Raw genomic sequence first — 21,600 nt, 5'->3', positions numbered from 1 at the left:
AGTGCCTGGCGTACTTTGGTCCAGGGGGTCATGAAGAGTCGGACATGACTAAATGACTAAACAATAATAACAAGGGCACCAAGGACCATGCACCACTAGGAGCTGCTGTGGATCTCAGGACACTCCAGGTTCTTTCAGTGGAGTAGAGCTGTGTCCACAATGCCTGCATCTTGCCAGGATGCAGCTTCAGCTTTGCCGCCTGAACCTGAAACTCATCTTGCCTGGTTCATGGGGGAAAGGGAGAAAGAGCTATGTGTCACCAGCATTCTGATGACACTTCATTTGTGCAAAAAAAGTATTATGAATAATAATAATCTTATTATTTATACCCCGCCCATCTGGCTGGGTTCCCCCAGCCACTCTGGGCACCTTACAGCATATATCAAATAGTACTATGAGTAGTAGTCAGTATCTTTCTCCAGGGATATGAAGTAATTTGTGAGAGTAGTGAAGGTGTATCAGGTAGAGACTGAATTGAGCAACTGTGGAACAGGCAGTATATTTGGGAAAGGCTAAAGGCTTAAGAATTTAAAGCCTTATAAAAACAAGGGGAATTGTGGAAAGTGTTTTAGAATGGCTATATTAATTGGTTTATTATTATTTATTGCATTTATTTGCCACTAAAAATATATCAAAGCAGACCACACTTGCAAATGCATGTATAATACAAAATTTAAAATAAATCGAAGATAAAAGAACATAATTTATGATAAGTGCTATTTAGAGAATAAGGCATATGTTTGCAAAGGTATCATAAAGCAGGCTGGATTGATTTTTCAGGCAGGATCCAGAGTATCACACTATTAGAAAATTTTCTACTCCATGTCATTGTGTGCGCTAAACCATTCTTTAAACTGAGAAGACTTTCAAATACAGTTTGTAGAATAGTTTTTGCAAGGGCGGCTATTGAAAGTCCAAAATCCCACAGGATATACTCAGGCTCTTTAGATCCTGGGAGTAAAATCTTGAGTGTTAAAAGATTCTGCATTCTAGAGAGATGAAATATATTGGTATAAGTATTGAACTAGGGCTTAGGAGAGCAGAGTTTGAATTCCCACTCAGCCATGAAGCTCCTTGAGTGTGCTTGGGCCAGTCACCATCTCTTAGCCTAACCTTCATCGCAGGGTTGTTGTGAGGATTAAATGGGGCAGAGCAGAAGCATGTACAGCCCCTTGAGATCCTTGGAAGAGAAAGGTGGTATATGAATGCTAATTATTATTATTATTATTATTATTATTATTATTATTATTATTATTATTGAAGGGTGTATTTCAGATCATTGTATAACCATTAAAAAGAATAATTGGTAAAACTAATGTGTTGTTTTGGTGGGCAGTTGTCTCTTGGGGACAATAGTTTGTCCTCAGCAAGACTATTCTGATGGCAGCTTCAGACCTTTCCTATAGACACCCTAGGATTATTCTGCTCATATGCAACAATATGTATAGCTTTGTTTCATGGCAAAACCACTAAACTTTGTGATATGTGACAGATTAACATTTTAAAAGAATGTTAAAAGATCTTCTTTTAAGCTCTGAAAGTTTTTTCACTGACAGAAGGAAATTGTTTGAATGGAAAAGAAAATGAAATAAAACTACTTAGAAAAACAGTGTTGAAATTGAGACTATTTATTCATAACCTGCAGATTACCAGGCTATAACTTTTATTTACATACTTATTTATGGCATTTATGCCTCACTCTTTTAGTCTAAAAGGTTCCCAGAGCAACTCAGCAATAAGATGGTTACAGCTTTCCAGCTTACAGTTGAAAATATGTGGCACACCGGGAGGAAAAAGAAAGCTCAGATGCTGGTTCTTAAAAGTTATAGTTATATATAATATAGATGATATATAATATTCTGTGCAAATTCTGTCTGTCTTAGACAGCATCCCCTCCCCAGGGGAGCCACCCTCACCAGTCACTTGTGAGAGCAGAGTGGATGCCAGTGCCTGGACCACAAGGGCAGAGATACAGCTGCCACACAGTTCTTCCCTCTCGTCTTGATCACACCTGGAACCATCAGAGGAGGATGCTGTGCAGGTGGGGCTGGTAGGGTGGAGGCAAGGAGGCCAACAGTAGGGGCTGGAGCCCCAAGCCACCTGCTGACTGGTTGTAATTAAGAAAAGCAGATGGTGACTGGCTGAGGGCAGATAGAGGTTGGTGAGGCAGGCATAGATGATGATGATGATGATGATGATGATGATGATGATGATGATGATGATGTTGATGTATACCGGGCCTTTTTACCTGACAGGGACTCAAGGCGGTTTACAGATAAAAATTACAGATGCCCTGGTCCTGTTCTGGTCTTAAAAGCATTATGGAAGGAGGAGACTGGGAGCCCTGTGCCACCGACACCCCAGTCAAGACCAGAAAACAAACCATTGCCCTCTACCACAGCTTGAAATGCAATATCCTCTAATGGACCAGCCTCCACTGATATTGAGGAAATTTCAGTTTCCAAAGCTTAGTCATCACAAAAACAATAGAGCACAATGTTTTTGGCAACCTTTCTGGCTAGTATTCTGCACACTTAAGCCATATTTGCCTGGTGGAAGGGAACCCACAGCTGAAGCTACCACCTGGCACGCAAGCAGCAGCAGTTTCTCCATTACTTTTTCCTTTTTGGATTCATAAACCTGAACAGCGAAATGATGGGGAATTGCTGCAAATATGTCTTTTTGTAATGAACAGATTGTCAGATGCATGAATCAAATCCCTACATTTAGAGGATACCATTTTGAAATGCCATCTGAGATGCAATCTGTGGGGTGCACTTCAAGGACCATCTTCAAGCCACAGGTTATTGGTACAGAAGATACAACAAATCACAAAAGCTTCTAATTCTCCCAGCTGCGCAGGAGAGGGGTCTGCATAGACTCCTGAACAGGCATAGGCAAACTTGGCCCTCCAGAAGTTTTGGGACTACAACTCCCATCATCCCTAGTAAAAGGACCAGTGGTCAGGGATGATGGGAGTTGTAGTCCCCAAAAACATCTGGAGGGCCGAGTTTGCCTGTGCCTTCTCCTGAGGTTCCCTGCAGCCTCTTCCTACTTCTGCTTGGTGTGCTATCCGTCGTGGTGTATGAATGAAGCCTTTCTGACAGAATCTTTGTGACAATCTTCTGGAAAATGGTTTGCTATTTCTTTGATCTGTCCCACTATAGCTACTGTCATTCCTGGAAGTTCTCAAGGGTCTTCAGTATTTAATTAGCCATAGGATGTGCAAATCAAGGCTAACAGGAGATTTTCATGTTTATTAATTGTACTGAACTTTAACTCTTCATATAATTATATATGTGTGTGCATATGATTCAGTTATATTCTTTTGCTCACCAACAAAAGATGTAGTGAATTTGCCATTTAATTTTTTTTACCAGTAGCTATTTAAAAGTGATACTTTTTGCTTTTGTTTTTAGAATGCACTTTTTAGCTGCATCAACAGAAATGAAAGTAAGTATACCTTTTTAAAAAATCCTTCCTAAATATTAGTTTATCATTTTCTCCCGTTTCATTGCCTGCTTTTTGAGATGTATGTTCATTTTTTAATATCAGATGATAGCATAACATATGTTGCATTTCACAACTGCTTGAGCTGGTTGACAGTTTGCCAAGGGAAAATGTAGTGCGTTTCCTGTAAACATCTTAGTTTGAGGCTCGGAACTTTTCCCACCAACTGCAAGTTTGCAGCCAGTTGTATTCATATTCTGTTAATTCTGGAATCCTGTCTAGATTAGTGCATAACATACCAAGGCCTGACCAGTGCAGCAATATTAACTGGATCCTTCAGTCAGGGTTTGGATTTGCTCAGCATTGATTCAGTGGGATAGCAAGTAAAGTATTTTGATTCATACCTGCTGAGTCAGGATTGTGACTGAAACGAATCAGTTGGTTCACTGGTGTACAAAGATTCATGGCATTATAAAAAGTAAGGGGGAAAAGGTACTTACAGAGAATAAAGCAAATTGCATAATACAACATTTATGAAAATAAAACAAGTTACGTATGATTGTTCAAGCAACTTCAAGTAGTATAATATAAATTGCATATAAAGTAATGGTTTATTAATGGTGTGAACTAATTGCATGTACTTGTAATAGCACTGGCAAAGCAACCAGTCAGTCAGTTGTTAACACTCCTGACTTCCTCCAGCTCATCTAGTTATAGTATCCATAGCATATTAGAGGTTATATTAAAATTCATAGTTACCAGTCCAAGACAGTAGACCAGGCCTTGTGGCTTTCATGTGGGTAAAAGTATGAGCAGAGTAAGTAGAAGGGAGTAGGAAAGAAGAACAAAAAACCCAGTGCCTGCCCCTGAACTAAAAGAAGTAACTAATCAAAAAAGGGAAAAGAAAAGAAAAGTTTGCTTTACACATTTTATAAGAATTAGGAAGTGGATGAGGGGGATGGAGTTTTCCATCATTTGCATTAATATATTCCTATGGGTGGACACACTAAAACATACATCGTAATCTGTCTGGGTGGGAGCAGTTAGAGTAACTTGATCCCTTGCTTTATTATTGGTTAGCACACTGCAGCACTGGACTACCAAAACATTTAATATTTTAATGGTTTTGGTTTTGGTTTGGCTTCATGGCTGTTTTTCTCTACTTTCTAATTTTATCACCCTTCAGAATGCCACGTTCTCACATAGTAGGCAAAAAAATCTAGCACAACACTGCCAGCGGCTTGCACAGAAATAACACAGCATATTGCTCTGTACCTGGCTTCACAAGCCTTGGCAATCAGCTGCTTTTCCCATCTGGCAGGTCGTTGTGCATGTGTGGGCACAATGTCTTTGTGACAGTGGGTGATTGGCAGGTGGGTGGTCCCACTCACCTGTCAAATTTGGCCTATCCAGAACACTGACTAGATTCTGGCCCTTCCCCACGATAGAGTATAAACATATTTCTGTATTTTCATCACTAATAATAAAGAGTTATTTGTAATGCATTGTTTTGCTTGTGTTTCCCTCCTCTAGTGGGATCAGTTTGTTGCAGTTATGCTGGTCATCACACAAACTGCCGGGAATATTGCCAGGCAATCTTTCGAACCGACTCTTCTCCAGGTCCTTCTCAGTTCAAAGCTGTTGAAAGTTACTGCGCCTCCGTTAGCCCACAATTAATTCATTGTGTGAACAACTACACACAGTCCTATCCAATGAGAAATTCAACAGATAGTAAGTATGAGAAAATACAAGTTTGGCATGCAAAATTTTAGCACCTTAATGGGTGGAAGTACGCAATGGTATCTATAGTGTAAGCATGGTTTTCTGTTCATGTTTTGGACTGCAAATTTCTTTTTCATCTATATTTTTCTCTGTATTTGCTTTCAAAAGTAAAAGAATTGAAGACATTCTCCTGGAGTAGAGGTGGTAACCCACAGGACCTGCCAAACTGAGGGAAGTGTCCCTCAGGCACCCACACCTTCCTCTCCTGATCTGTGGTTGCTCTTTAGAGAGTGATCTGTTTTATTTCTGTATAATAAACATGTAAGAGGGTCATCATGCTGCAGTTTGCTTGGCCACAGACAGGTGGCACTGAGAACAACAGCAAGATGACAGTCTTCAGGGAGCTGCTGGGCCCTTATAGCAGCATCAGAGAGTATCTGCAGACCCAGGCAAGCAGTGGAGGAACAGTCCCTATAGACTGAGGCAGTAATTGTGGCAGGAGAAGTTCTAAGGGGAGGGAGGCTTGGTGTGGTCTGAGTGGGGAGGGAGGGGGGGAAGATTGGTGGGAGGTTGGGGGAAGGGTCGGCAAGTGGAACAAGCAGGGTGCAGTCACTAATCTGAAGGGGAAAAAACAATCTTTCTGCCTGCTCTTTAAAGAATAGATACAATGCAGCATTTTTATATATAAAGCAATTTTTAATTGCATTATATTAAATTTTAACGTGCTGATGTTTTGACACTGTGATGTAAACACAACTATGTGACAGGTAGCAGTATTTATTTCTTCTCTGCTATTTAGGTTTATACTGCTGTGATAGGGCAGAAGATTATGCCTGCCAAACAGCTTGTAAAAAGATCCTGAAGTCAATGAAAACAGAGCTTGAAATTGTGGATGGACTTATTGAAAGCTGTAAAACGATGCCTCTGCCACAGGATCCTCTATGGCAATGTTTCCTTGAGAGCTCAAGATCTGTTCACCCTGGAGTCACTCTGCACCCTCCACCTTCAACAGGTCTGGATGGTGCTAAATTACACTGCTGTTCTAAAGCAAATACTTCCATATGTAGGTGAGTACATTTTGCATTTTCTTTCCGTCTTTTATAGGCTCTCCTTTGGGTGCTTGATGTTTCAAAATGGGATTCAGCTCCTCCTATGGCTTGGGGAGGCTGGGAACCTTGTGATTTCAAAGGATGTTGTGAGCCCTCTCCTTGTGTTGGAGCCTAGAAAATGATCTGACCATTCTGTCTTGCAAAGCCCTGTGGATGGTTCCCCATAAGACCCAACAATCGTCTGATTGTCCATGCTTGCAGAGCGCTTATATACAACAGGACTTGCGAATTACCAGTGCTTGCAAAGCCCCATGTCAAACATTTTATAGAACTCAGCAATCAGCTGATGGTACCTCTTCATCCTGGAGAAGAGTGACTAGTGGGGTGCCACAGGGTTCTGTCTTGGGCCCGGTCTTATTCAACATCTTTATCAATGACTTGGATGATGGACTCAAGGGCATCCTGATCAAATTTGCAGATGACACCAAACTGGGAGGGGTGGCTAACACCCCAGAGGACAGGATCACACTTCAAAACGACCTTGACAGATTAGAGAACTGGGCCAAAACAAACAAGATGAATTTTAGCAGGGAGAAATGTATAGTATTGCACTTGGGCAAAAAAAAATGAGAGGCACAAATACAAGATGGGTGACACCTGGCTTGAGAGCAGTACATGTGAAAAGGATCTAGGAGTCTTGGTTGACCACAATCTTGACATGAGCCAACAGTGTCACACGGCAGTTAAAAAAGCCAATGCAATTCTGGGCTGCATCAATAGGAGTATAGCATCTAGATCAAGGGAAGTAATAGTGCCACTGTATTCTACTCTGGTCAGACCTCACCTGGAGTACTGTGTCCAGTTCTGGGCACCACAATTCAAGAAGGACACTGACAAACTGGAACGTGTCCAGAGGAGGGCAACCAAAATGGTCAAAGGCCTGGAAACGATGCCTTATGAGGAACGGCTAAGGGAGCTGGGCATGTTTAGCCTGGAGAAGAGGAGGTTAAGGGGTGATATGATAGCCATGTTCAAATATATAAAAGGATGTCACATAGAGGAGGGAGAAAGGTTGTTTTCTGCTGCTCCAGAGAAGCGGACATGGAGCAATGGATCCAAACTACAAGAAAGAGGATTCCACCTAAACATTAGGAAGAACTTCCTGACAGTCAGAGCTGTTCGACAGTGGAATTTGCTGCCAAGGAGTGTGGTGGAGTCTCCTTCTTTGGAGGTCTTTAAGCAGAGGCTTGACAATCATATGTCAGGAGTGCTCTGATGGTGTTTCCTGCTTGGCAGGGGGTTGGACTCGATGGCCCTTGTGGTCTCTTCCAACTCTATGATTCTATGATTCTATGATTGACCATCCTTGCTGCTTATGAGTAAACCAGAACTGGTGCAGCTAGGATTCTTGGGGCCGTCTTGGTGGCTGCTCCCAAACTTTGGAACTCCCTCCCTGGAGAAGCTAGAATGGCTGCCTCCTTGTTGTCCTTGCTTTCTTCAGTGCGCTTAGCTGCTAAGATCCTGAGTGGACTTTATTTAAGCACACTGAAGAAAGCAAGGAAGTTTTACAGCTTTCTCTAACCGCTGCTGCTGAACTCTGCGTGTTGCTCAGAGCCTTTGGAATGTGGCCTTTGAAGTCCGAAGGCCTGCCTGGTAGCTGCGCAGCGAAGCGGGCTGGACGCCAGGACTTATCTGAGCAATAAATCTTTTCTTCAGAGATTCCACCTAAACATTAGGAAGAACTTCCTGACAGTAAGAGCTGTTTGACAGTGGAATTTGCTGCCAAGGAGTGTGGTGGAGTCTCCTTCGTTGGAGGTCTTTAAGCAGAGGCTTGACAACCATATGTCAGGAGTGCTCTGATGGTGTTTCCTGCTTGGCAGGGGGTTGGACTCGATGGCCCTTGGGGTCTCTTCCAACTCTGTGATTCTATGATTCTATGGTGGCAGCTGAGCTGCAGGCTGTGCTTTTTGCCCACGTGGTTTGATTTCAAATGCTGCAGGCAAACTGCAGCAGCAGCAGCACACACACACACGCACACACACACACACCCTGCCAGCACACACACGCACACCCCCCCCCTGCCAGCGCCACCAGCCAAACTTGGCCCATAGGGAATGGAGGAAATGACAATCTGGCCAGACCCAATTTCTTACCCTTAATTACTAGATCAACTACATCCTGTAACCTAGAGAGAATTGCATATGTTTTCCATGGTATAGGAACACCATATTTTGAGCAATACATCTTGTGAGTTAAATCATAAGCATTATAATCCAAGGTTTTGTCTTCATTTTATTCCCTTGTGTTTCTTTTCCCACAGAGATTTATGCACTAAACTTTATAGCAGCAGCTGGGGCAATACACAGAGCTGGCAAGAATTTGATCGCTTTTGTGAGTATAACCCAGTCGAAGTTTCCATGTTGACCTGTTTAGCAGATGTACGTGAACCTTGTCAGCTGGGCTGTAGAAATCTTACTTACTGCACTAATTTTAATAACAGGTAGGAAAGGTACACTTGAGTATTTTCTTCAGAATATATTGTTTTTGGATGAAATGTATAATTAGGTAGAGCTGGTATAGTTTACTTGGTAATGTGGGATTTGGAGAATTCCCCCCCTCCCCATTTTGAACATTGTTGGTTTATAAAGAATGTTGAAAGATGTTATTGGGTGCTGGAAGAAGAGAGTTTGATCTTCCTCCAACCGCTGAGCCTACTAACTCTCTGTGATTTTACTGTGATTGAAAATGTAGATAACCATGATTATATATTATGCCAATAGATTACAAATTTATCATTTTTGATTATGCGTTTACTTCTAGATTTATAGGAGCTGGTTTACATGTACAGTCGTACCTTGGCTCTCGAACGCCTTGGGAGTCAAACATTTTGGCTCCCGAACGATCAAAAACCAGAAGTGAGTGTTCCAGTTTTCGAACGTTCTTTCGGAAGCCAAACGTCCGCTGCAGCTTCCGCAGATTCTGATTGGCTGCAGGAACTTCCTGCAGCCAATTGGAAGCCACGCTTTGGAAGTCGGAATGTTTCGGAAGTCGAACGGACTTCTGGAACAGATTCTGTTTGACTTCCAAGATACGACTGTATTGGTTACTAGCCCAGGGTTTTCCGTTTCATTTTGTCAAATGAGAAACAGTCTTTTAAAAAGGCTGATTCTGAGCATTTCTCTCTTTCTCGTCACATGAAAATATTGCTTCTCAGGTATGTAAAGGAACATACCTTTCAGGAAGCTTTAGCAATGGTGAATAGGTCACCTACTGTTGCAAGGCAAGTAACAACAGCATTTTCGAACTCAAGAACTTCAGCACTGCCCTAGGATGAGTGAGTTTAAACTGTAGCATTTCTAGCAAAACATTCATATTATAAGCACTTTAAGGAAGGATGTTCTCCAGACAACTTTACTGAAAAGAGTTCACTTATAATCGGTATGATATGAAATGTCAATATACTATTCAACTGCTTATATTATTCTGATTGATACATGTCTCAGCTGTATCACTGTGATTATAAGTTCTTGTTATAATACTATATTTAGATTTAAAGACAGAATGATTTCTGTGTCAAGGTGTGTTTGATTATGTGTATTTTAATAATTAATAATAATACATATTACGGGTTTAACATGCTTTGTGCCCCTTAATTTGAGACATATTAAGAATTGATTCTTAACTTATTTGCCTTCAGAATGCTGGGCTCTGACTTCCATAATATTAATAATCTATTATTGATCACTTGTGTTTATGTACAGCACCTTCCTGACAAGGCACCCAAGGTGGTTTTTCAATTTTAAAATACTAAAATAAATAAATGGCATAAGCTATAGAGAAGTACAGAATCCTTTCAAGCTGACTGAAGACCATTTCTTCAGGAGCTGATGTCACAAGCTTCCTGGCTCGGGCTTCCTCACTTTCACCTTCCCTCAGCACACAAGCAGATGTGTCCCCACCCTGTTTCACCGCCCAAGCCAAAGTGGGAAGATCCTGCCCTGTGTGTGTACCATCTGACCCCCTTTGCCACCCGCCACTGAAACCTCATTTACCAGTGTTGTGGGGCTGTGGCTACTGGATTGCAGCGAGATCTCATGCAAGCCCTGTGAGATCTTGTGGCAGCCCCATGAGATCATGCAGAAGCCTCCACACAATCTCACAGGGCTTGCATGAGATCTTGCCAGAATCTGGTGCAACCACTTTTCACTTCTCCAGTGGCGGTTGAGGGGGGCAGCCTTGGAATCTGGCACCCGGGATAGGACGGCCCTGCGCACAAGTCTAAAGTATCCTCCGGGAAGGGACTTAGCACCAACAACTCTCTGACCATTGATTTGTTAGGAGATGGTGGTATTCAGTCTCTGGCCTGGATAAACATTCATATTGAGTTCAAAAGCATTTTCTGTATGACTCCATAATGTATCTTTCCTTGAAGGCCAACTGAACTCTTCAGGAGCTGCAATGCCCAATCAGACCAAGGAGCCATGAATGACATGAAACTTTGGGAGAAAGGAACAATTAAGATGCCATTTATCAATATTCCTGTCCTTGATATTAAAAAATGCCAGCCGGAAATGTGGAAGGCGATTGCTTGTTCACTGCAGATAAAGCCGTGTCACAGTAAATCTAGAGGGAGCATAATCTGCAAGTAAGTGGGTGGCAGGGTTCTTCCAGTTGCTGGGAATTGCAGGAGAGGAGAACCCTGAATCTAGATGGCTGCAGTGAGAGCAGGATTAGATGGGCACTAGTTGATAATAATAATAATAATAAAGTATCCAGAATTTACAGTCGAGCAGCAGGGACATAAATCTGGTTTAACAATAATAAAAACTAAAGCAGAACAACTTAATTTTGAGAATATGGAAATATAATCTTAAACTAAGGCCAAGGTATTGGGGGTATTTAGAAGAAGTCATTAGAATTAGACCAGGATGTGTATTAGGGGTAGAGAGAGTTTATTGGATTAACTTGGCCTATGCAATCTGAGCAGTGTACATGTGTGTAATGTGTAAATACTTTGTTGTTTCTGAAGGTCGGATTGCGTGGAAATTCTCAAGAAATGTGGAGATTTAAGCAAATTTCCTGAGGGACACATGGCCGAAAGCATCTGTGAACTTCTGTCTCCAACCGATGACTTAGAGACTTGCATACCTTTAGATACATATGTTCGTAAGTACAGGCATCCCTCACTTATGCGTGATCAACTTGCACGCAACCACGTATATGCGCGGTGGTGGGAAGTTAGTAGATGAATAGATTCAAACCAGGAAATGGTAGGAGAGAGCTGGTGAGTCCTTCTGGCTCATGAAGATACCCTCCCTGGAGCCTGAAGCAGATTTCACTGAGGGTGGACAAAACCCTAAAGAGACCAGAGGCACAGCAGGGCTTTGTTTAGGCTGCTTGGCCTCCCTGCCTAGCAGCTGATACACGTGGTAGCACAGCAGCAGCAGCTGTGTTCCCAAGTGCCCTCCAGCCTCCCAGCAGCCCCAGGGCTTCAACTCGCTTCAACTAGTTGTGTGGAGAGAAAGCGGGACTGAGAGCAGGAGAGCAGGAAAAAATGGGCTTTTTAGAGGGTGCTCCCCACTTAATGCAATTTTCACTTATGTGCGCGGGGCCCCAAAACATAACCCCCATGTAAGTGGGGGGACGCCTGTACTGAAGAACTAACCTTATGTGTTGAAGTTAGAATTCACAAACACGTCTACAGAATTGTTAAAAAGCAGAATCATAGAACTAGAATTGGAGGGGATTGTAAGGTTGGAAGCATCCTAGAGAGTCATCTAGTCCAACCCCCTACATGTTCCCCCCCCCCTCCAACAACACAGGAAGATGAGGGGGAGTAATTGAGCTTTTTTTAAAAAAAAAAAACACACACAAGCATTTTATTGATGCTGATAAAGAAAAAGAAAATACTCTGAGCATGTGCAGCTTCACATTTTGATCTCCCTTAACTGGCTTAACTCGTCCATATGCACAGGTGGCCTGTAAAGTGAAGCACCGTGCAGCCTGATGCCAAGATATCTGCCCAAGGAAATCTAGGAAGGAGCTGCCAGGCACTTTACATGCACTCAGCAATCTTTTTTTCTTCTTTATTGAAAGTTAGAAAAATACATACAGTGGTGCCTCGCAAGACGAAAAGAATCCGTTCCGCGATTCTCTTCGTCAAGCGGTTTTTTCGTCTTGCGAAGCAAGCCCATTGACGGCTTAGCGGATTAGCGCTATTAGCGGTCTAGCGGCTTTTAGCGATCAGCTGTTAAGCGGCTTATCAGCGGAACAGCTGATTAGCGGCTTAGGAAAGGGGGGGGGAAGCAAAAAAAACACACGGGAACTCACAAGCTTTTTTCGTCTTGCGAAGCAACCCCATAGAGAAATTTGTTTAGTGAAGCGCCTCCAAAACGGAAAACCCTTTTGTCTAGCGGGTTTTCCGTCTTGCGAGGCGTTCGTCTTGCGGGGCACCACTGTAATTATGTGTGCACTCAAGATGGTGAGACATAAATAAAAGAGAGACAGCAGCCGTGTAGAAGGCAAAGTAAAGAGGGAAAGGGAAGAAAACCAAAACTCTATACTTTACAAAGTTGTTACTGTAATTCACCAGATCTTAACCTATTGCATTGTTTGTAAGAAGGGAATCCAAATAACATTGAATTTGTCCTTGGCAAGTCTGTGTTTATATGCAAGTTGTTTGTATGTTGTGAGTTTGTATAGGTCTTCGATCCAACCGTAGAAGGGAGCCGCATTTTTATTTTTCCAATTCATCAGTATCAGTCTTTTTGCCCTGGTAAGGGAGCGGAGAGTCCACACATACTGTCCTTTTGTAAGGCTCCATGTGCTGTGCATATGTGCTGGAGAGCTTGAGCCTTGAGGCTTATATGTACATAGTGCTCACTTACGGTTTAGCATTACACTGGTACCTTGGTTTACAAACTTAATCCGTTGCAGAAGTCCGTTCTTAAACCAAAGCGTTCTTAAACCAAGACATGCTTTCCCATAGCAGCAGGGGACTCAATTTACACTGAACAGGAAGCGGAACATTTTCTGCTTTCATGGCAAAGTTCACAAACCAAAACACCTACTTCCAGGTTTGCAGTATTCTTAATCCAAGTTGTTCATAAACCAAGCTGTTCTTGAACCAAGGTACCACTGTATATGTGAACTAGGCTACCATGTCACCACTTTGTTTTCCACTCTGTAGATGACCTCTATTTAACTCCCTTGTCTTTTCAGGCCCAAGCACTTTAGGGAACATTGTGGATGATGTTACACACCCCTGTAACCCAAATCCTTGTGCTGCCAATCAGTTATGTGAAGTCAATAGAAAAGGATGTCAGACTGGGGAACCATGTCTCCCTTACTTTTGTATACAGGGTAAGTAATACAATAGTTGCACTCCCAGCTATATTCGCAGGTTTGTTTTTAGAAAGAACTCTGTTAGCTGTATGTAGGATTCTGATAATCTAAGAACAACATTAGAATTTTCAGAATTGATATTAAGGCTCTTCTGGTTTGCCCAGTGCCTAATTAACGGAGAACGGGGGGCAGAAGAGAGAGGCCTTTTCCTGTAGTGTCCTTTGGCATCTGCCACCAATAGTTTCTTTTTCAGGTGGCTTTTAGCTAGGCAATGTTATTCACGTGTGGAGATCTTTTACGGCTGTTTTTTTAAATGAATATTTTATATAATTTGTTGTTTGAATTGTTCTTTGGGAGTTATGAGAGGGAGCTATTTTATTTGATTACAGTTAACATACTCTTACTTTAACAAGTCAACTGCCTTTGATGATTTAGTCATGTATTCTACTCAATATTGATACAGAGCAGAACTCCAGCGCATAGTTAGCAGTGTAAAAACTTAAACATGTTGCGGGATTCCAAAAAATAGACCAAAGGCAATTGTAGTTCACCCAGCAGCGCTTTATTGCTACTGAAGGCAAATGAGCATAATGGTCACAAATCCAATACGTTCAGGATTGGCCCTGTCCGTAAGAAGTCCAGTTGCAGCAGACTTAACTTGTAAGTTTAAGCAAATAATTTATAATACGACACTTAACACTTATACAGAACAACACACGAGAAGGAAAGAGAGACTGAAAAGAGTGAAACCCAGGCTCCTTCTGGCCTTACTGTTACAATCAGCATGACCTTGACAGAAAAGATAACAGGACCAGTTCAAGCCAGCGTCTCTGAAGGAATAACTCAAACATCATGAATTGTTTAAATTAAAAAATTGTCCAGTAGCACCTTAGAGACCAACTAAGTTTGTTCTGGGTATCAGCTTTCGTGTGCATGCACACTGTTTCTTTCACACAGAGAAGCTTCCAGAAAGAACCCTCTTGAATTAATTAGAATAGGAAAGATCTCTACACATCAGATCAATACTTTCTGTACTAAGAAATACAAAGTGACAGATTTTTTTGTTTAGAAATGTAACATAATAAAATAAAATAAACCTCCAGTGAGGCCTTTCCCATGAAAATGTGTTTAAGACTGAGGTGTTAGACTGGAAGGCTAACATTTTGAACTTTATAGTAAATTCCAATGAATTCAGAGAGATTTACATGTATTGTCTTCATAAGCCTGGTAGGCTTGAGATGAGACATATTTATTTTCTAATGTACATTGTAAGAGCAGGATAGAAATTATTGAATGAATGAATGAATGAATAAACAAACAAACAAACAAACAAACAAACAAACAAACAAACATTGATGGTTCTTGCTCTTGAAGACACATTTCTGGAGATGAAACGGTTCTATCTTCCAATGTCTTCTGTACCTTCAAATGTAAAGTAGTATGCTACACCTTTTCCCAAAATAATTTTTTACATGTGTAGTCTTTCTTGCTATGTAAAAGCCTTTAAATATTTCTGGAACATAATCGTCTGTAGTTCAGTTAACACTTTGCCATCTTTGCACAGGCTGCAAGTTGGGCGAAGCTTCCGATTTTATTGTCCGCCAAGGTACTCTCATCCAGGTTCCGTCCTCTGCAGGAGATGTGGGTTGCTATAAGATCTGCACGTGTGGCCAGAGTGGGCTGCTGGAAAACTGTATGGAACTGCACTGTGTTGACCTCCAAAAATCATGCATTGTTGGAGGGGAAAGAAAAGGTATGTACTGTTGCAGATTATTAAGCTCTGAAAATTTCCTGTTCTCTGGTAGTATAAGGAAGGGCATTTGAGAGTGCAACTCCCAAACTGGCTCAGCCTCAGGAAGCAAAGTTTATGTTGGGATCTTCAGCGTCTTAGACTTGGTGATTGTTAAAAGTTTTGTTCCTGGTCAGCTTCCCTAGGTAGGTGAAGTTATATACATGGGGGAGAGCAGGGGGTCCAGAGTCACTCACCTTGGGGCCTTTTCCCCACCTTGCTTTATCTGAGGAGGTGCAGGGTGACAGAGCAGTGGCAATAGTTCTCTTGCCCACCACCTTTCATCTTTGTCTGGCTATTCCTCTTTCCTCCCGCCCGGGACCATCCAGGTGGAGAGTTTTGCTCCCAGTATGGGTGCAGACTGTTGTTTCTGCTTCTCCCTGAAGCGGCTCTTTATTAATGCATTTGTTTTATTTTAAGGCCACGGAAAACCTTTCAAAATAGGTTGCAATGTCTGTTCTTGTTTTGCTGGGAATCTGATCTGCTCCACTCGCCAGTGTCTAAATGAATACAACTCAGATGATGAGCATGACATTACAGGTAGGATTTGTGTATGTGTGGTGTGTTTTATTTCCTGGCTGTACTTTGCCAAGATATTCCCTGTAGCAACTCTTTGAGGCTGCTATTGAAGACAGTTCAGTGGCTTGTCCAGTATTCAGAATCCAGCAGTTAAATGCAAAGCAAATCCCATAATTCTAATAATAAACGAATGTTCATATCTTCCTGTAACAGATTTAAAAAAGAAGAGCCATGCTCCCAACACAGCTGTGCGATTAAATTCTTTTATTTCAGTGGGCTTAAGTGTGGTTAAACTCTGTGTTGGATCATGGCCGTTCAAATCAGGCTTGCTAGTCTGTGCTTTTGCTATAGATGTTAGGAGTACAGACCTCAGAATTCCAGCCTCTTTGGGAATCTGCAAGTTCCTAACAAAAGCTTTAACTCTTTCAGGTCTGCCATGTAACTGTGCTGATCAGTTTGTCCCAGTGTGTGGACAGAACGGTCGTACCTATCCAAGCGTATGTATAGCACGTTGTGTTGGGCTTCAGGACAACCAGTTTGAATTTGGATCCTGCATCTCCAAGGATCCTTGCAACCCTAATCCCTGCCTTAAAAATCAGAGGTAAATATTTAAGAAAATCTGTAGCACTCTAGGAAATTAGCTTGCTTATAAAAATTCAGTTGTGCCATAACATAATTTGGCTTACGTACAGACAAGGATGAATTGTCACCATATCAGTCAGTAGGTGTTCTGCCTAACTTGTACATGGATAATTTTCAAGAGGAGATTTCGATTTTGCCCATTTGTTTTTTCTTGCAGTTTCCTTCCTATTGTGTTATTTTTTTGTAAGTAATTGGTTGCCATAGATTTGCTATTGGGAGAGTCGTGAGAGGTTCCGCCTCAGAGGATGTGATCTTTCACCTCGTCTTCCTGCACCCTGGAAGCATACAACTACATTTGCAGTGCCCTTCAGTCTACAAGAACAACATAAATTCTTAGGTTTATAGAGGGCTGGAATTCTTTTTGTGTTTGTAATGCAACTGGGTACTTAAATATTTTTGGCACATTACTTTTCTGCCACTCTTTTGGGGCCAGTGTTAACCTCTGCTTCTTTCAAAATTATCTCAATCTGTTGTTGTTGTTTTTTTTGGGAAAAATAACAAATAACATGAAAATATTATTTAATCCAGATGTATACCAAAGCCACAGGTTTGCTTAACGAGTTTTGAGAAGTTTGGATGTAACCAATACGAATGTGTGCCCAGACAATTCAGTTGTGGTGACCAATTGCGAGATCCTGTTTGCGATACAGACAATATAGAATATAGCAGTCCATGTGTTCTACACCAAAAAGGGAAAAGTGTATCATACAAAGGTCCATGTCAGGTATGGAATAATCTTTCACATTACTTAAATATGGTTTTTATTGTTCCACTGTTAAGGTAGACCCAACCAAACTTGTTCCTCTCTGGGTCATTTTTCCTGCTTTGTGCTTCCTCTGTGTTATATTTAACCAGGTGAGAGAATTTGAATGCACAATATATTTTATTAAAAAGCCATTTATTTGCACTGTGCCACCTGAGCTGAAACTGCTAGTCACTGTGGATAATGGCACAGTCCTTCTGGGGCTTTGCGGTGTCAAATTACTGATTTGGAACTTCTGTTACTCCTCAAACTCCATCTTAATTTTGATATTTATAGTACTACTATAATGGTAGAAACCAAAGTATTGGGAGTATTAATACCACCTAATATCTGTTAGTTGGTTATACAATTTCAGACTGAGTCAGGTGTTTGAATCCACCTCCATAAAAATGTTTCTCAGACGTGCAGAAGTGCATGTTAAAGACAAAACTAACTTTTAGCCTTCTTGCAAGTTTTATACATGTAAGGAGTATTCTATTTAGGGGAGTGTTCATTCATTTGATTCTCCACCTGCACTCAAATAGTACAGCTGAGCATCATCTTGGGCATTTTGTCTGCTTTCACTCTGTGGCTTTTAAAATTATTACTCTTGAGCCATCGTGTAGCCATGTCAAACAGCCCTTTGGGGCTCCCTGTCAAAAACATAGGTATTTTTATGATGTCCTGGGGATTGTAAGAGATCATACTAGCTAGGAAAAAGATAGTTTGCAGTCTACAGTTGAAAGCAATTCAGCACAGTATTGGAGGAAGGTTCTTCAGCTTTCCTTTTTTTCTGGCATCATTCACTATTTTAAATTCATTCAGAGCTTTTTTCCACAATTCTTTTAAAGTTGAACTACTGTGACCTGCAGGCATTCACAAAGTCTAAAGAAGGGTCAATGACAGCGTAAAACAATGATTTTACTAATGAAGTCCATAGCTTTTCACTTTCTCAGTAGGCTTAGAGAAGTTTTCACAGAACTGCTTTTTTCTTCCCTGAAGTGGCTTATTCAAGTCACTTCCCCCAGTATCAACAGTTTCAGGCCCCACAATAGGCAGGGAACCACTGATGGCACTGCCACTGGAAGGTGCCTGGAAATGCCCTCCCTGAGATACAGCTGTTTCTCTAACTTTTAGGAAGAACTTTAAAACATTCCTGTTCTCCCAGGCATTTGCTGGCTGAAAGATACAATTTCTGGCAACCTTGACATTGTTAACTGTGAGGGCATGTGACTGTTTTAGGCATTTTCAAATGTTCATGTTTTTAGAGGTTTCAAATACATGTTCATTTTATTTTTAATAGTATTGATTTATCACTTTGGCGTTTGCTAGCTTAGGTTATTTTGGGAGAAAGGTGGAGCAGAACTTCAATATATTTTTATCCGGTTTCTGGTAATTGTATAGTTTGCTGAGTAGTTTCAAAGATTACATTATGCATTTAATTTGCTATGGACTGTAGATCTATACTGTTTCCATTTTCCGCTTTGTTCCATTTTCCAGTCATTTTGCAAATCAGTTGATTTGGTATGTGGCCATAATGGTGAAACCTACAACAATGTGTGCGCTGCGTATTCTGATCGTGTGGCTATAGACTACAAGGGACCTTGTCAAGCTGTAGGAGTCCTTTCTGACTACAGTTATCAAGGAGAATGTGCGTCTGTTACATGTCCTCGTCTTGCAGCAACTGGATACAAGTCAGTTACCCCACCAGGTCAGAAAACGGATATTGCTATTCTGAAAGGCAGCCATAGAAAAGTAGTGGAGTGGGACCTATTAGAAGGAGCATAGTTTTGGATGCCTTGCTTACCTGTATTAGATTTCCTGATAGACAGTCTAGTGGGAGCAGCTCTTGGGTGAACCCATAATCATACGTTTTCTGTTTTCACCTTGGGGAGGTATGTGCACAGAGTGGCCAGTGCAGTCTTTCTCCCCTCTTCTGTGGAAGAAAAGCAATCTGACAAATCCGGAGATAGTTCTCACATTGATGCGTAAATTTGAGGATTCAAGAGCAGTTCCGCACAAGTCATGTACAGAAAGGTCCCATCCTGCAAACCAACACCATACAAATTTGCCCTGTGTAAAACTGATGTGCACTCAAGCCCTGGCTTGTGCTTGAGTTACAAATGTTTAGAACAGAAGTAGTCGTAGAATCCATGAACTGTTCATTTTCATTCTTCTTTCAACATATTTTTAACTTACTAGAATATGCTGCCATAAGACATGTTTATAGGTATTAGCTTATATGGTATAAGCTTAGAAAATTAGACCTGCTAAGGAACTATGGGACATGGGTGGCGCTGTGGTCTAAACCACTAAGCCTCTTGGGCTTGAGATCAGAAGGTCGGCGGTTCAGATCCCCGCGACGGGGTGAGCTCCCGTTGCTCGGTCCCTGCTCCTAGAACCTAGCACGTCAAAGTGCAAGTGGATAAATAGGTACCACTCCGGCGGGAAGGTAAACAGCGTTTCCGTGCGCTGCTCTGGTTTTGCCAGAAGTGGCTTAGTCATGCTGGCCACATGACCCGGAAGCTGTATGCCGGCTCCCTTGGCCAGTAAAGCAAGATGAACGCCACAACCCCAGAGTCGTCCACGGCTGGACCTAACGGTCAGGGGTCCCTTTACCTTTAAGGAACTATGAGAGCATCCCTGCCTCCAATTCTTTTGTTAGCCATAAAATCAAAGAATTGTAGAGTTGGGGCCCCAAGGGCTATCCAGTCCAACCCTCTGCAATTCAGGAATCACAGCTGAAGAATCCGAGACAGATGGTCATCCAACATCTGTTAAAAAAATTCCAATGAAGGAGAGTCCATTGCCTTCTGAGGGGGTCCGTTCCACTATCAAACAGCACTTACTGTTAGAATGGTCTTTCTTTTTCTTTTTTTAAAAAATGCATATTTATTATTATGTTATTGTTTTTTTTTAACAGTAACATGATAAATACAACTGAGAAAACAAAGCAAAACTTGGTCAAAATGTTCTTTCTAATGTTTAGTTGGAATCTCCTTTCTTGTAATTTGAATCCCTTAGCTTCTTCTTACCCTCTGGCTCTGTCTCCCATGTGACAGCCTTTCAGATATTTGAAGGCACTATCATGCACCTCTCAGTCTTCTCTCCTCCACTGTTCCTCATAAGGCTTGGTTTCCAGACACTTTATCCCCTTGGTCACTCTCCTCTTCCTGCACACATTCCAGCTTGATGACATGTATGCATCTGTGTCCATGAAAGGGCTGTTGCCTTCACGTTTTGCATCTGGTTGATCACTGTGTGAAGCAGGATGTTGGATAGATGGGCCTTCAGTATCACCCACCAGGATCCTTACAGTCCTCTGGCATTTTTAGAGAACTCAAGATGAACCCATAAGCTGTACATTCCTTTTACAAGTCACTCTACTCTGTCTCTCTCTCTGGGGTTCTGCTTGTTATGCAGGAGCTTGCTGTTCTTTGTATGCTGCAATACTCAGGGTCTTGTATGATAAAGAAAAGCTGGATACCTTCGCCAAGGTAAGTACCTCAAGTTTTCTTATGACAACTTTATAGTATTATACAGGGCTTTTTTTCAGCCAAAAACTCTCAGGTGAGCACCACTGCCATTCTAAGAGAATGAAGGAAACCTTCATAGTGAGTTCTGGCACCTCTTTTTCTTGAAAAATGGCACTGGTATTATGGCTGTAGTCCAGCACCCAGTTCTGTCTGAAAAGGCATTCAATGGAGTTTACAATTGCAATTGAAATGGGGTGAGTTCAAACAAGGCTTTACTAGTGGATGCTATGATGTTAGTCTTGCATATGTACTGTGAAGCCTATATCTGCTATGGGGGTGGATATTGAAGGCTACCTGCCAAGTGATTGCCTCCCATAGTGTGTTTATAACCACTTGGTATGCCAGACACCCAACATTCTTGTAGTGAAAAGGAGGGCTTTTCCCAGTCCCCAGATCACCAGATTTGTTTATATATTATTGAGTGTGGAGTTGTCAGAAACGTGTACTTTCTGTAATGGATGAAAAGTTAGTAGAGTTAGGAAAAATGATGCCTTTTGCATCTGAAAAGATATTTGTACTCACTTGGCAAATCTCTATTGATGGGAAATGCATCTTTTCCCCTAATGATTCCAGCTTATTATCTCTCTAGCAGATTAACACAATTTTGTAAAATGTCATCAATGGTACAGAAATTTCATTCTTCTTCCAGATAGCCAACAAAAGGCCAATCACTGTACTTGAAATACTTCAAAAGATCCGCCTCCATGTGTCTGTGCCACAGTGTGATGTTTTTGGATACTTCAGCATAGAATCTGAAATCGTGATCCTCATCACACCTGTTGATCAAAACCCTAAGCCTCTTCAGGT

At 41.6% G+C, this 21,600-nt stretch overlaps 2 protein-coding genes across 5 annotated transcripts in view; both read left to right on the top strand.

Moving 5' to 3' along the window:
- Window positions 1-21,600, top strand: part of TGFBR1 (transforming growth factor beta receptor 1) — a 72,540-nt gene that overhangs the window by 45,191 nt on the left and 5,749 nt on the right. The gene's annotated exons all lie outside the window — the stretch shown is intronic.
- RECK (reversion inducing cysteine rich protein with kazal motifs) overlaps window positions 1-21,600 on the top strand; it is a gene marked incomplete at its 5' end in the record, with an annotated part of 44,273 nt that overhangs the window by 18,700 nt on the left and 3,973 nt on the right. For all 4 annotated transcript variants that reach the window (XM_081836272.1, XM_081836273.1, XM_081836274.1 and 1 more), the window contains 14 exons: window positions 3,420-3,453; window positions 4,984-5,181; window positions 5,972-6,239; window positions 8,542-8,721; window positions 10,654-10,866; window positions 11,251-11,387; window positions 13,443-13,583; window positions 15,130-15,318; window positions 15,775-15,894; window positions 16,303-16,474; window positions 17,044-17,239; window positions 18,758-18,968; window positions 20,681-20,758; window positions 21,447-21,598. In XM_081836272.1, coding sequence (XP_081692398.1) covers window positions 3,420-3,453; window positions 4,984-5,181; window positions 5,972-6,239; window positions 8,542-8,721; window positions 10,654-10,866; window positions 11,251-11,387; window positions 13,443-13,583; window positions 15,130-15,318; window positions 15,775-15,894; window positions 16,303-16,474; window positions 17,044-17,239; window positions 18,758-18,968; window positions 20,681-20,758; window positions 21,447-21,598 — 2,289 coding nt within the window. The remainder of the gene's footprint in view (window positions 1-3,419; window positions 3,454-4,983; window positions 5,182-5,971; window positions 6,240-8,541; window positions 8,722-10,653; window positions 10,867-11,250; window positions 11,388-13,442; window positions 13,584-15,129; window positions 15,319-15,774; window positions 15,895-16,302; window positions 16,475-17,043; window positions 17,240-18,757; window positions 18,969-20,680; window positions 20,759-21,446; window positions 21,599-21,600) is intronic.

The sequence above is a fragment of the Podarcis erhardii genome (assembly GCF_964252035.2).
Source record: "Podarcis erhardii genome assembly, chromosome: 13".
NCBI lineage: Eukaryota > Metazoa > Chordata > Lepidosauria > Squamata > Lacertidae > Podarcis > Podarcis erhardii.
The sequence above is the reverse complement of the archived record's forward strand: the minus strand, read 5'-3'. Positions and strand labels throughout refer to the sequence as shown.